At 36.6% G+C, this 15,029-nt stretch overlaps 1 protein-coding gene across 3 annotated transcripts in view; it reads right to left on the reverse strand.

Annotated features, from left to right (window-relative positions):
• Nucleotides 1–15,029, reverse strand: part of col15a1a (collagen, type XV, alpha 1a) — an 85,694-nt gene that overhangs the window by 19,894 nt on the left and 50,771 nt on the right. For all 3 annotated transcript variants that reach the window (XM_055181612.2, XM_055181609.2, XM_055181610.2), the window contains exons 14-30: nucleotides 11,580–11,633; nucleotides 10,962–10,997; nucleotides 10,596–10,721; nucleotides 10,326–10,391; nucleotides 10,209–10,244; nucleotides 9,387–9,428; nucleotides 8,051–8,113; nucleotides 7,931–7,966; nucleotides 7,762–7,845; nucleotides 7,587–7,652; nucleotides 5,961–6,023; nucleotides 5,179–5,265; nucleotides 3,650–3,685; nucleotides 3,027–3,080; nucleotides 2,530–2,586; nucleotides 1,449–1,508; nucleotides 1,319–1,360 (exon numbers count right to left, since the gene is read on the reverse strand). In XM_055181612.2, the coding sequence (XP_055037587.2) occupies nucleotides 1,319–1,360; nucleotides 1,449–1,508; nucleotides 2,530–2,586; nucleotides 3,027–3,080; nucleotides 3,650–3,685; nucleotides 5,179–5,265; nucleotides 5,961–6,023; nucleotides 7,587–7,652; nucleotides 7,762–7,845; nucleotides 7,931–7,966; nucleotides 8,051–8,113; nucleotides 9,387–9,428; nucleotides 10,209–10,244; nucleotides 10,326–10,391; nucleotides 10,596–10,721; nucleotides 10,962–10,997; nucleotides 11,580–11,633 (1,008 nt within the window). The remainder of the gene's footprint in view (nucleotides 1–1,318; nucleotides 1,361–1,448; nucleotides 1,509–2,529; nucleotides 2,587–3,026; nucleotides 3,081–3,649; nucleotides 3,686–5,178; nucleotides 5,266–5,960; nucleotides 6,024–7,586; nucleotides 7,653–7,761; nucleotides 7,846–7,930; nucleotides 7,967–8,050; nucleotides 8,114–9,386; nucleotides 9,429–10,208; nucleotides 10,245–10,325; nucleotides 10,392–10,595; nucleotides 10,722–10,961; nucleotides 10,998–11,579; nucleotides 11,634–15,029) is intronic.

Here is a 15,029-nt window from a genome sequence, read left to right on the forward strand (position 1 = left end):
ACGCATTACGTAACGTTGCGCAGGGTGAGAATTGTGGTTTAAAAGTGCCTTTTTTATTTTTCTTGCTGAAAATGAAAATTATTTAGCTAGATAAGACCCTTATGCCTCATTTGGGATCATTTAGAGTCCTTTGAAGCTGTGTTGAAACTGCAATTTCAAACTGCATTTAAACTGTAAACTGTTGAAGTCCAATAAAATTTAATCCATTGAAAAAATTCTGGAATGTTTGCTAAAAAAAACTAATTTCTTCTCAACTGAACAAAGAAAGACATAAATATTTTTTATGACATGGGTGCGAGTAAATTATCGAGATTTCTTTTTATGAAAGTGGAGTAATCCTTTAATTCAAGAAATTGTGACTGCAACCATCTGGATACGAAATCATATTCTGACATTGAGCGATTACTTCAACAGAGAAAAACAATTATGTTCTAATAAAAAACAAGTAATTCGATTGAATAGACAGAAAAATAAAGCTTGAAAATGAAAGCATTTAAAGAGTTTGTCTGAATGATTAAGCAAGATGATGTTTGTAAAGAGAGACAATGTAGTTAGATTTTTCTAAACTTTCAATTTACAATACATGCATAATACAAAAAATCTTAATCCAACACTGTAAAATGATATCAAATCAACGTATATTTTATGTTACTTTAACTCAGAAAAGCAAGCTGATTTTTTTAACTTTGTTATGTCAACTTCAAAGTCAAAACTTAAGGTTATAGTTGAATTAACTTGCAAAACCGAAGTTGTTTTAACTTCATGCTGCATTTTTACAGTGAAGGGAAAAGAGTAATATTTAAAGAAAGAAAATGTAATAATATATCAAGAAAAACAAACAACATTTCTTTGGAAAACATGGTACACATGCTCCAAGAACACTGAACAAAAAAATCAATTTTTAAGGTAATTGGTTGCAATCAATTTATTTAAGCTACATTTAAACACATTTTTTTTGTTATGTTTTTTCTATTTTTTTTAATGTAGCTTAAATAAATTGATTGCAACCACTTACCTTAAAAAAATTTGAGTAAATTGAATGAATATTTTTTTTCAGTGAGGTGGTTTATGTCCTTGGCACCATCCTCAAGATTTGTTAGTTCACAGCAAAGCACATCAACCTGAACACCATGACCATGCTTCTGTCCACATGGCATGCAGCATGCTTGAACCATCAACCCAAACATGCCTGCTTTGGATTAAAGACCATGCTGACTGGGTTAAAGAGAGAGGGTGTCTAACAGCTGATGATAATGATGCCACAAAGCCCTCAATGACAGCAACTCAATGGGTGTGTCACACAAACTCATTCACTTACAGGCTTTTTGCAGTTCGGTCGAGGGGGGACCGGAAACACTGTCTATAAAAATGTAAACATGAGACATTTACATCAAAGTCTGTCTGAATTGAGACACATACAGTATAAAACAGAGGAGGGGGGCACTTACTCCATTAGGGCAGTTAAATATTCCTGGTTTTCCTGGTGGTCCGGGAGGTCCTGGAGGCCCCTATGAGAGGAAACATGGATGGATAGATTAACAGAGCAAAGGCAAGAATGTGGAAAAATGTTGTGTAACATCACAAACAAATGCACTATGAGTACATTTAACAACAGACTTGTAAAAGACACACAACATAACCATCTATAAAAATGTTTTTGGCAAAATTGCATAAGCATTTTAACACGGACCGACCACAAAGTCGATGGTCAGGGTTTATTTTGTGTATTATTGGATGCATAGTTCATTCATTGTCTCATTTATTTATTGCACATTACACAGTTTTTTGGCTTTCAATCGGATGTTGTAATGTGTGATTCATCTTGGAGCTGATTGGTTGATTTCAAGGTTTACTTATTACTGAAGAATTCTGAGAAAAGCCTGAGGAAAGTGAATGGAAAAAACTCATCCCGCATCTTAACTCATTCCTTTAAAAAAAATGTTTTTAGCAAAAAGCTGAAATATACCGAGCCCCTAAGGTGACATTGGAGTAAAAAAAATCGAAAGTTTAGTTTCATGTGCTCAGGTGAAACTTTCATGTGCAAATTTTTTTTTTAAAGTTTCACGTGCGTGCACAAAAGTTTCACGTGTGCGCTTGATAGTTTCACATGTGCACATGAAACCTTTATAAAATTTTTGCTCCATGTCCCCTTAGGGGCTCTGTAGAAATAATTGCATTTTTGTGAAGGAATTTTGTTAGAGATCAGATTCAGAACGATTATCAAAACATACACGGAGTGTAAAATTAATAAATAATTTTTTGCATCAGTTTTTTATAAATTGCGTAAGTCTAGTGGATGATCGCGGTATTACAGATAACCATAAAAACTCATCAGGTTTTTTCCATGCAAATTTTTTCTTTTAATTGACGAGATAACTCTTAAAAGGCGGGGAAAGAGTTAAGGATGCTATAAACAGGTGGTGTTTATATGCTGATACAGTGTTCATACAACAAAAACTGAATGGCCCTTTAAATTTGATTCCTGTCAAGAAAAACTAAAGTTTTCGGGGACACATTAGACATACTCACAGATAATCCTGAAGAGTCTCCTTTTTCACCCTTGCGTCCATCGATTCCCGGACGACCCTGTGGACAGACACAAATATGAGTCAGTTCAGCATCTGTAACCTTTAAAGTTACATTTTGGGGGGCATTTGGGGCCCTATTGGACATGGCAGAAGAGACAGAGGAAGTCATGTTGAGAAGAGATGGACAACAAACTGGGACTTGAACCCATGCCACCAACACTCTCATAAGTACAAAAGCAAACACTGGGGCAATACCTTTATTAAAAAGCAAACATTTGTATCTAAATAGTGCATATTTGTACCTCAAAGGTAGATATCGGTACCTCACGGGTACATATTAGGACCTAAGGGTATCATCCCAATGTCTTTTTTCTATATGACAAGCCCAAAACAACATCTGTATACTTAAATATAGTATACGATATAGTGTATATGAATATACATCGCAAGATTTACATCTATTGTACATTAAAGAATTTGTGATTTTAGGTAACTTACTGGACGTCCTGGAAATCCAAACTCTCCTTTTGGTCCAGCTGGTCCTATTGGACCCTGATTCGGATAAAATAACACACAAATCAAGGAACACTTAGAGGCAAGACTGCACACAAACACAACAATGAAGCCCCTTAAAACAGGTGCATGGCCAAATGAGGCCAAGCTGCTGACGTTTCCTGTGCCAAAACTCGACCTGAGCGTCGTCTGGTCCTGTACGGGGCATTTCTGGCCTCACTACTTTTTCCAAAACATTTTGAACAGAAGCAGCTGTACGCAAACAGCCACAGAAAAAAAATTTAATTATGAATTGGAAAATGGCAAGGGATTCGGATGGCCTCCGGCGCACCTACACAGGTGAACGTTTGATGGTTTTTCTAGCAAGCTAAATGGAAAACAGGTCGCTAGAAGTGCTTGGATCGCTTGCTTGTTCGCAGGATGTGTGAAGATATAGCTAACAAAGCAACAAAAAGACATTTGTGGCCAAAACTATTTATGATGTTGTGATACCTAGATTGATGGGAATCAATGAAAATTTGTCTTTTTTTTTCACATTTGAATCTGTACAGGATATATGATAGATAAGATAAGATGTGTCAAAGCTGAGATTAATTGTAGCCACAAACCTTTTCACCAGGTGGTCCAGGAACACCACTGTCTCCCTATAAAATAATGCAATGTATAAAATAAAAATTAATACATTAAAACCATGAAAACTGTTTTTTTTCAGGTATACTACACTGATCTTAACCCTGCTGAAAAGACCAGCATGGATTATTATGAAGAGCTCAGATGAAAAAGCCGCTATCAATATGTCAAAAAATTTAATATTAACCGAAAGCTGATCGGCACGTACAGTATTATACATTTATTAAATACTTTTGTGTCAGATCCGCTTAATCCCATCCTCAGGCAATTCAGAAATACCACTTTGTTGTAAGAATCCATTAAAGGTAAAGCGTGGGTTTTTAGCGGCATCTAGAGGTGAGATTGTGAATTGCACCCAACCTCAATTTCGAAACGCAAAGAGAATCTAAGTTAGCTACCAGAGGACAAACATGTCGTCGTCTGAGACAATGTAAGAACGAAAGGTCTCTGTAAAGCAGTTGGTCCATTTAAGGCTACTGTAGAAACATGACGGCGACTTCAATGTAAGGGGACTTGCTGTATATGTAGATAATAACGGCTCATTCTAAGGTAATAAAAACAATACAGTTCATTATGTAAGGTCTTTATACACCACTGATAATATAGTTATGTAGATTATATTACATTTCTGTCAAGAAATCTTTCTAAAAGTCCCACATTACACCTTTAAATGGGCACTCCACTTTTTTTGAAAATATGCTAATTTTTCAGCTCTCCTAGAGTTAAACATTTGGTTTTTTCCATTTTGGAATTCATTCAGCTGATACCACTTTTAGCATAGCTTAGCATAATTCATTGAATCTGATTAGACCATTAGCATGGCGCTAAAAAGAACCAAAGTGTTTTGACATTTTTCCAAATGAAAACTTGACTCTTCTGTAGTTACATCGTGTACTAAGACTGACGAAAAATTAAAACTTGCGATTTTCTAGGCAGATCTGACTAGGAACTATACTCTCATTCTGGCGTAATAATCAAGGACTTTGGCAGGGGACCATTTTCGGGCACTGCGTAACATCATTGTGCTGCCTGCAGTCAAGTTTTAAATTGGAAAAATATCGAAACTCTTTATTTTTTAGCGCGATGCCAATGGTCTAACCAGATTCAATGGACTATGCCAAGCTATGCTAAAAGTGGCACCGCCAGACCGGGAGACCAGCTGAATGGATTCCAAAACGGTAAAAATCAAATGTTCAACTTGGGGAGCTGGAAAATTAGCATATTTCAAAAAAAGTGGAGTGTCCCTTTAAGAGTCTGATTAATATAGCAAATTTACAGATGCACTTTGAGTTTTGCATCTTAGAATATCATATGCTAGTCCAGGCTGATTTATGCTGGTCTAGCTGGTAAACCACATCCATGCTGTTATTTAACTTATACAAAATGCTACACTAGCATCTCATGCCACAACCCAGCATCCAAACTGCACACGTATGCTGGTGAGCAGGTCTTTTTAGCAGGCAAATAAGTGGTTAAAAGCACTGAGAGTATAAAAGTTGTGGGTGACCTTTAGCCCTTTTGGTCCCTGTGGCCCGGTAACTCCAGACAAGAGCACTCCATCAGTAATGGGAAACCCTGGCTCTCCTTTCTCACCCTACACACAATGTAAGAGGGGAGGTAAACACAAAACACAAATGTAAATGAGAACATAATTAAAAACACACTCGCATCCCCATTCATGAATGACAATTAGTTCCTATGAGAATGTGTGAAGTCGATATGCAGAATATGATACATACGCAAACCTCTGCAGCTTACTGATTTCATGCATAACCACTTCTCACAACCCCCAACCCATACACACACACACAAACTCAGGTTAACAAAAACCTTATGTGGTACAAAGTACTTCATGGCTGTTTCATGGAATAAGCTTTTTTATTCAAGTATCTAAATGAGTACATGTCTGGGAGTTGTTAACTCAAGTCTTTTTTGAGATTTTGTGTATGTTTTGTTGTTTCACATAATATTCAATTATTAAAATCTTCCATCATCACAGTAGTAAATTAAAGGACAGATTAAACAAAAAAGTGAGTACAATATAACTGTTTAAAATCTAACATTTTATTCTTCCATGATTGAACGTTTGAAACATATTGTATTTGAACTTTAAATGGAAACAATTATTCTGTAAGATAATCTCTGCGCTGTATGTGTGGTCTTGCATGTGGTATACCTCAATTATCTAAATTCTTGATTGTATGCCAGTACATAACACATCTTGGCCTAATTCCTCCAACAAACACATGCATGCTCCTTACTGTACACCTCATATCTCAGCCAACTTACCTTTAAACCTGAAGGTCCCTGGACACCTGGGAACCCACGATCACCTTTCGGACCTCTTGGCCCCTTAGGGAATAGCAAAAGGGCTTGTTATTTACAAGTGCTGTTAAGTAATTAATTTGTTAACTTTTTTATATTTTGTAAATATTTTTTTTGTGCATACAGCTTGGGAGTCTCTATGCAATTTCCAGTAACAGTGTACTATTTGTTATAGAATAGTAAACATATCAATGCAATCAGCTATTGTATATTTACACATTTAAAAGACAATACAGACTTTTATAGTAAATACAGTATAAACTTTAATTGTAGTAATTGCCCTACTTAAATGTTCCACTAAGGCCATTGCAATACAGTCTGTTGTGGATTTGTGGAACAATGTTTGGACTATTATCTCAAACCACATGGCATGTTAAGAAACTCAAATGGAAATTTTGTAAATTGTGGTATAAAAAAAATAAAAACCTATATGTATTTGATCTAGGAAACTCTTCTCTAAAAACTGTTTCAAACCTAAAATTAAAGCAGACATAAATATGCTACAGTATGTAGCTCTTTGTTGTTTCGCTTGACTACTCAATGCTCGCAAATTCCATAATAAAGCTAATGTGTCGTAATTGTTTAAAACACAATTTCACGCCAAGGCAAGTAAACAAAGAATTCATTGACCTATCATTGTAAATAATGCAATTATTGCACTGCAGCGTGGTTAAATTCCTGTGCCTTTGATGAAACCAAATGTGCTGTTTTTCAAAGGTTTTGAGGAGCGATTGTACCGTAATCTCAAAGCTCATCTTTCTTGAATGATTCTGTTTGTGTTTTTGCATTGTTAAGTAAGTTTGCCAATTATTTTCTAGAATCTGTTTGTACGTTCACACAGATACCGCAAAGATCCCGTAAAGACACGTGACGTGTTTAAAGTCCAGCACTTGGTAAATTGTTTGTTTTTTCGCAGCGTCTGAAGTTTGCTTACTATCCATTATTAAAACATATATAACCACTCGCCTGCATTTTTGTTTATTATAAGATTATAAAGGAGTGCATGATGAGCCGTTCTAGTATGGTGGTGAATGATCTTCAGAGTGGATATTGACATGCTCCCTGATCTCTGCTTCATTCCAGTTTGCAGACATTTTTAATTGTGAAAGTTAATGTGTATTTAAAACCCCTGTTTTAAAGAGCTGAACCATCTGATGTACGTGAATTTTTGTTTATTATAAGCTCATATGAGCCTATGGCGCGCTCTTCTTTTATGCTGCTGTTTGATCTCAACTTCAGTGTGGATCTTCAGTCCAGTTTGCAGACATTTTTCATAGTAAATGTTAATCTGCATGTAAGCCACTCGTTTTAAAGAGCTAAACCATAACTTCATGTAGCCATGACACTCGCGTCCTCACTACGGCATGCCCCTTACGGCACTGTTTCTGCGTCTCATTCACACAGAGGGCTTTCCGGGTATCTTACGGCAATCTTACTAGGTTCTTTTTCATTTGCGGGACGTGTTTGCGTTCACACAGAAGCCTGTCTGCCAATTTTACAGGTATTTTCTGGGATCAAAGTGCTGTGTGAATGAGGTTCAAGTGTGTAACATCTACATACTGTATCTCTATGCTATCCAAAGCATCTTACCAATGGTCCTTGTGGCTCAAAAATCCCTGAGATGTTAAAGATTCCTTCAGTGTCATTGAGCAATAGCTGAGGATGGAAAAAGAGTTGAAAATGCATTGTAATCATGATCCAGATAATGACTTTTAAAATAAATTGAGTGGGACACTTAACAAACACAGGATGTTAATTGACTCACCTCATGTAGGTTGATGACAGGTCCCGGGGGTCCGGGAGGCCCCGGGGGCCCAGGTAGGCTAATCCCATCCAGACCTCTTTCACCCTGAGACACATAAACCATTGACATTAAAGCAGATCACAGAGCCTGAGAGACACATCATGTAGGCAGAGTCCATATAGATACAAACCTTCTGACCCATGTCACCTTTCTCTCCCTTTTCCCCCTAAAAACATACAAATAAATAAGTTGGTGAAGGAAAAAATAAACGATTGTATATTATTAACTGTTTATGTTGTACTATATTTACTTGTTTTCCAGGCAGTCCAGCTAACCCAGGTTGTCCATCCTCTCCTTTATGGCCTGGCTCCCCCTAGAGGAGAGAAGAAGAAATGATCAGTAAACAATATCACAATTGTGTGAATCACAGTTTTGTGTAATATAGGTTGTACATCTCCCACAACAGATCATGTGACCAATTAACATACATTACAATCTTATGGGGCTGATTAGCTGGTTCTAAATCTATTAAAGGGGCCATGGCATGAAAATCTGACGTTTTCCATGTTTAAGTGCTATAATTGGGTTCCCATTGCTTTTATTAACCCAGAAAATGTGAAAAAGATCAATCCAGTAACTTGGTTTTGGTTAACCATTCTCTGCAAGCACGTGAAAAAATAGGTCATTGAAATTTGTCTCTCGTTATGATGTCATAAGGAGCTCTAATTATAATAATACCGCCCCTTAATCTGCACTATCCAACCACAGCACTGCCATTTAGTGCAGAGAGAAAGAGAGAGAGAAAATAATTCACAGCACAATTGAGTTTGAATTGCATTAAACCACCATTATCGCGATCAGTGTTTGCACTTCATCCGCTCATTTGCATTTTAAAGGACACACCCAAAACGGCACATTTTTGCTCACACCTATTTTAATTTTAATATGTTATAATAAATGATCTATATGGTATTTTGAGCTAAAACTTCACATGTGTACTCTGGGGACACCAAAGATTTATTTTACATATAAAAAAATTATTGTGACATGGCCCCTTTAAGGGCCATCACAGGGCCACAAAATAACACATAACTACTGTATAGACTTCAATCATATTGTGTAGTAAAAAGACATTCAGTAGGATCTCCTCATCAGTCTCCAAAATATTTTGACCTGATAACATTTTATGTAGGGCTGTATATATATTGTACGTATATAAATACACGCATGAATGTGTGTGTATTTATATATACAAAATAATTACAAACAGTGCACATAAATATATTATGCAAAAACAAACTTTTATTCTGTATGTGATTAATCGCGCTTAATCCTTTGACAGCCCTAATTTTATTATTATGTTATTTTAACAAAGTCTTAAATCAATCGATATAGCCTATAATGAAAAAATGTGTATATACATGCATGTGTCTATGCTCTGGATTACACCAAGAATAGTGAGTTCAAAGTCTATGACGCATTTCATTGACCCCTGCAGATGTGTCGAAGATAAAAAAAAAATTCAAGGCTAATGGGGAACACGTGGGTAGAAACGGCTTGCTTTCTTTGGAAAGAGGTAATGGAAACAGTCTTGGACATGTGTGTATGATGTTTTTGTGATGTGATTGTGTGTGAAGAATACAGACCTTTACAGAAACACCCGGAGGGCCGCTGACGCCGTCTTTACCCTAAAAAGGAGATTTGGGGTATTAAAATGAGTGCTGAGGTGACTTTTGCATCTCTTCTGTAAGTGTTCATACACCACCAGTTCAGTATGATCGCTTACATACTGAATCCTATTTATGAAGACCCTTACAGTAGTGTAGTATGAGCTTTATTAAAGGTGCAGTGTGTAATTTTTAGAAGGATCTCTTGACAGAAATGCAAAATAATATACAAAACTAAATTATCATGGGTGTATAAAGACCTTTCATAATGAACCATTATGTGTTTATTGCCTTAGAATGAGACGTTTTATGTACATACACCGAGGGTCCCCTTACATGAAAGCCGCCATTTTGTGCAGCCTTGTTTCTACAGAAGCCCTTAACGGGCTTAAACGTAAACTTTTTTACTAAGTTGTCTCAAGCAATGACATGTTTGTCCAGTGGCGGCTACCGTAGCTTCTCTATATGTTTCAAAAGCAAGAGGTGAGCAGTGGACTAAGCCGTTGGTTGCAATTCGCAACCTCACCACTAGATGCTGCTAAAATTTACACACTGAACCTTTAACACATCATAGCTATGCAGTGTAAGGTATTATTACACAATGAAATCCAAAGGTTTTAACATTAATATCTGTGATTTATTTATTTATATAATATTTAAAATAATAAAAAGTTAAAGTGTAAGTGCTAGTGAACTTGAACCACAATGCTTGTATGTAACAATGCTGCACAGTATATCATAACAATACTGATGTACACACAATCATAAATGCATCATGCATTTTGTGCAGTGTAAGTCTACCTGTGGTCCTGCTGGGCCGGGGAGACCAGGAAGACCCTAAGAGAGAGAATATTCATAAGAATATGAGTTTTGTTTGAAAGTATACAATTACAAAAAAGTAAATTTAAATGCACATACAGGTGGTCCTCTGGGCAGCAAAGGTCTGAAGCCACCGCTGACATCCAGTCCTGATCCTTCAGAATCCTACAGACACAAACAAACAAATCTGTAAATACTGCAGTGGTTAGTCTGCGCTCAAATCCCTCTATACACAGGTCCTATAATTACGTAAACATAATATATGTAAAGAAATACATATTATACAATACTTCATATTCTCACTCATTTTATACAGTTACAGAATTTATCCAAAATTTGTACGAAATTGTACGAGATTGTAAATCGTACCATCATGTCAAAGCTGAAGCCTTTTCCTGGTGGTCCAGGAGGCCCTGGAAGGCCGGGTTGCCCCTTGGGACCCTCAGGTCCCACAGGTCCTGGCTGTCCTGGTAACCCTGGCTGGCCTGAATCACCCTAGAGAGATAAAAGGTGAGTGACACATGCTTAAAGGATTTTATTTTTCCGGGTGAATCATCAAGCCTATTGGTCCTCCTAGTTGTCAATCAGGAGTGTTGTGCAATTGCATTTTTTTAAAAAGTGAAGGCGGTTCTTTCTAAAATGCGAGAAAATCCTCCGCTATACCTTTAAGGCACAACATCAACTTCAGTTAAAAATATTTCCTCTGAAAGCCCTTGATGATCAAATTAAACGTACCTTTGGTCCGATGAGTCCAGGTAAACCAGGTTCACCCTGTCAATGAATGCACAAGAGTGTTTTGCATTAAGGAACATTAAAGGGGACATATCATGAAAATCTGACTTTTTCCATGTATAAGTGCTATAATCCCCAGTGCTTGTATCAACCTAGAAAATGTGAAAAAGATCAACCCAGTAACTTAATTTTGATAAACCATTCTCTGCAAGCATGTGAAAAAATAAGTCATTGAAATCTGGCTCCCCCTGTGATCTCAGAAGGGGATAATATCACCCCTTAATCTGCACAATCCAACCACAGCACTGTCATTTAGTGCAGAGATCAGTTCATTGCATTTAAAAGGACACACCCAAAACTGGCACATTTTTGCTCACACCTACAAAGTGGCAATTTTAACATGTTATAATAAATGATCTATATGGCATTTTGAGCTTAAACTTCATGTACATACAATGGGGACACAAAATACTTATTTGACATCTTAAAAAAAGTCTTGTGAAATGTCCCATTTAAGGAAATAAGCAACAAACAATGGTGCATTAAAAAGGTATGCATTTGAGCATATGTTAGGAATAATCCTGAAATAAATGAATGTCCTATATACTGTAAATATCTTACTTGTTGGCCTTTTTCCCCATCTTTGCCAGGTTCACCAGCTCGTCCATCCAGACCCTGAAAAAAAACAAAAATAGTAGATGAAATCCTTGTCCATCATAACTAAAATAATAGACCCCCTGAAATAAAAAAAATAAAAAAATGTCAATACTGTTTCATCTGAAGTGTGTTTTTTCAACACTTCCAACAGTATCTTCATCAGGTGTTAATGCTTTTAATGGCCATCAGATTTTTCATTGTCTCAATACGGTTAAGATAAGCTGTGAATTTGTTTAAGCAAGGATGAATGGGTGGTTAGTTGTCTCGGCAGGGCGTATTGTAAAAGGCGGTTTCCTCCCATCGTAAAAGCACTGTTCATGTTCCATAATATAAGTGTAGCTACAAGTGAATCTATGAAACTACCAGTTTCACCATGTATACTGTAAGTACAGCGATCTCCCCCTAGACTAATTCTCAGCGTTATGAGCCAACGTTCATCTGAGATGTTTATTGGATTAATACATTATCTGAGAGCTTGGGAACGCTTCTATTTGCTCTAAGACAAAACATTTGGGAATGATTACGTTGATATGGATGTCTGGTTAGTTATGTAATCTAATGTTTCACAGAACTGTGAGAACTCCTAGGTTCTGAATAGGAACAGTTATGCGACTTCCATATAGGAAATAATTGAGAAAAGCCTGTTAGATTATAAAAAAAACAATGCACACCCAAGGTGGTAATGCGGCAAGTGGAGTGTGCATTATTTTCAAATAAATCAAAGGACCGGAGTTAGGGCTGTCATGATTGTGAAATTTGGCTGATGGTTAATTGTCTATTAAATTGTGACGATTATGACGATTAATTGTCTGACGTATTGCTTTGACATTTAATTCTATTTTTTTTTACACATTGTTGTGATTATTTAAATACAAAATTTTGCAAGGTTTACCTGGCAGTAAATATTAATACAACACATATTTAAAAGTAATTATTTAATAAATATATCTTTCAAAAACTGAAAATTCTTCATAAGAAATGAACACAATAAAGTGTCTGAAAAATAACTGAAAATAAAAATGCAAAAAAAAAATAAACTGACTATACAAGAACAGGCCTTAAAGGTATTGCGGAGGATTTTCTTTTCCGGGTGGATCATCAAGACTATTGCTCCTCCTAGTTGTCAATCAGGAGTGTTGCGCAATTGTATTTTTTAAAAAAGTGTAGAAGGCGTTTCTTTTCTAAAATTCGAGAAAATCATCCGCTACACCTTTAAATACTGTAGGAGCCAATCCTACTAGGGTCATTTTAGTACTGGACCACATGTAGTGGCTGCAAAAGAATCAATTCCTTAGAGATCCTTAAGAATAACACCCTTCTTTTCCCTAAATTTGGAATTGCTGTTTTGGAAATGTATGTTTTTCTGGCAGTTCATACTGCTTGTCAAAATTTTGTAGCATTGGCTTTGCAATTTATCACTTTAAACTGTCAATTAAGGAGCGGCATCAAATACTGTCTCATTTATACAGGCGTTACAGCTCCCCCTTGTGTTTTTAGAGAGATGTGCAATTATTGTGGTGATCTGAAATCATCACAATGAGGTCAAACTATCTCGTTAAGACGATTATTTAATCATTGTGACAGCCCTAACCGGAGTCAATAATTCCGTTTATATATTAGAGTTACCACAAAAATTGTTCTGGTGGTTATTTTAAGACATTTGACAGGTCAGGTGTGCGTTTATCGAAAAATAATGCATACCTGTGAAACATTTCTCAACCAATCAGAATAAAGCATTCAACAGGCCCGTGGTATAAATAGCTTTTATTAAGAAATCACAAAATAACCAGTGACTATAGGTGAACTTTTTTGAGATGAACTATCGTTATAAATGTTTGACAAATGCTTTTATCTAAAGCAATTACAGTGCTTTCAAAGTATAGATTTTTTATGCATGTTGCCTGGGGATTAAACCCATGACATTTAGTTCCCTTAATGCAATAAAAAAGAGCTACAGGAACAAGTCTTTTGCCTTGGGCTAGTTAGGATCCAACACCCTTGAAACCACATACAGTAGTAACTATATAAAATTAACTACTAGATATTTACCTTTGAGGTACCAGTATGCACCTTAGCAACCTAATAGCAACACTCTACATACTCAATAAAATGGTACAAAAGCTGTCACTTGGATGGTACCTTTAAAAAGGACATAATGTATACATTTGGTACCAATATGTACCTTTGAGCTACTAATATGTACTCTTTAGGTACAAAGGCATACCTTATTTAAAGTACACCGTACCTTAGGGATTACCATAGACTGTAAAACATATGGACGTAGTGTCCGTGACGTCACCCATAGGTTTGTGAAGAGCTTTTTTGAAGCTTAAAGTAGGTGGTGCCTTCTGTCACCATCTTGGCCGCGCGTCACCGTGCATCACTCGCGGATAACCGAAAATGGGTAAAGAGGTGGAACGTGGGTGAACCTGAGGTGGCTGGTTGCTGAAACCATGGCGCCTAGCTCGACTCTAGTTACAGCAGTGGCAGTTCATCCGTCACTCAAGTAGCCACGCCCATAATTATGCAGAACTTTAATGCTTAATATAATTTTAAACCAATGAGTTTCAAAAAAATTCACCCCCTCACAGTTGTCATGAAGGGCAAAATTAGCTATACAGACCAAAATCACTTTTTGTACCAGGCTGTAAACATATTAATTTTTGCTGTAAAGTTGGGCATTTTAACATGGAGGTCTATGGGAATTGACTCCCTTTAGAGCCTCTAGTGGCCAGTCGATGAATTGCAGTTTAAATCACTTCCGTATTGGCATCATCAGAGAGATTTTTCTTTTTTTCTGAGAGTGTAACAACCATCCAGAACTGTAAAAACCAAATAGCAATGAACTTAAGACTACTTGGACTTAGCAACACCCCTTACAACATGGTAGCATCACAAAGGGAACATAATTTAGTTCAAAACTATTTTAAAATAATTAAGCTATAGACAAAAGTACAATGTGTATTGTTCATACCTTTAGTTCATTTATTTACATGTAAAAGCCAGATGAGAGTTTTGAGCGTGGTGAAAGCAAGAGCGTTTAAGTGAGTGTTAAGATTTATGCGTGTTTGGAACATGATGGGAGGAAACAACTGCCTTTTTGGCCCATGGTTTCAGTTTACCATCTGGGACCAGGAGCTCTACCTCAGCTGAGTCCAGCCCTGAGCCCAGCTCAAATCCTGACCCAAACTCAAATCCAGACCCACTAAACCAGTCATCAATCACCTGTAACACAGGGTGCATGTGTTGGCCTTATAATACAAAAGCATCAACTTCGTCCAGCTAATCTGAACTGTTAGATGCTTTCTGAAACAAACTCTGCAATCAATAATGTAACACTAGCATTCATGCCTGCGGTAAGGAACAAATGCATGTGAATGGAGACAGTCGCTTTTAAAAATTCGTTACATACCT

This window comes from Misgurnus anguillicaudatus, chromosome 25 (assembly GCF_027580225.2).
Source record: "Misgurnus anguillicaudatus chromosome 25, ASM2758022v2, whole genome shotgun sequence".
Classification (NCBI taxonomy): domain Eukaryota; kingdom Metazoa; phylum Chordata; class Actinopteri; order Cypriniformes; family Cobitidae; genus Misgurnus; species Misgurnus anguillicaudatus.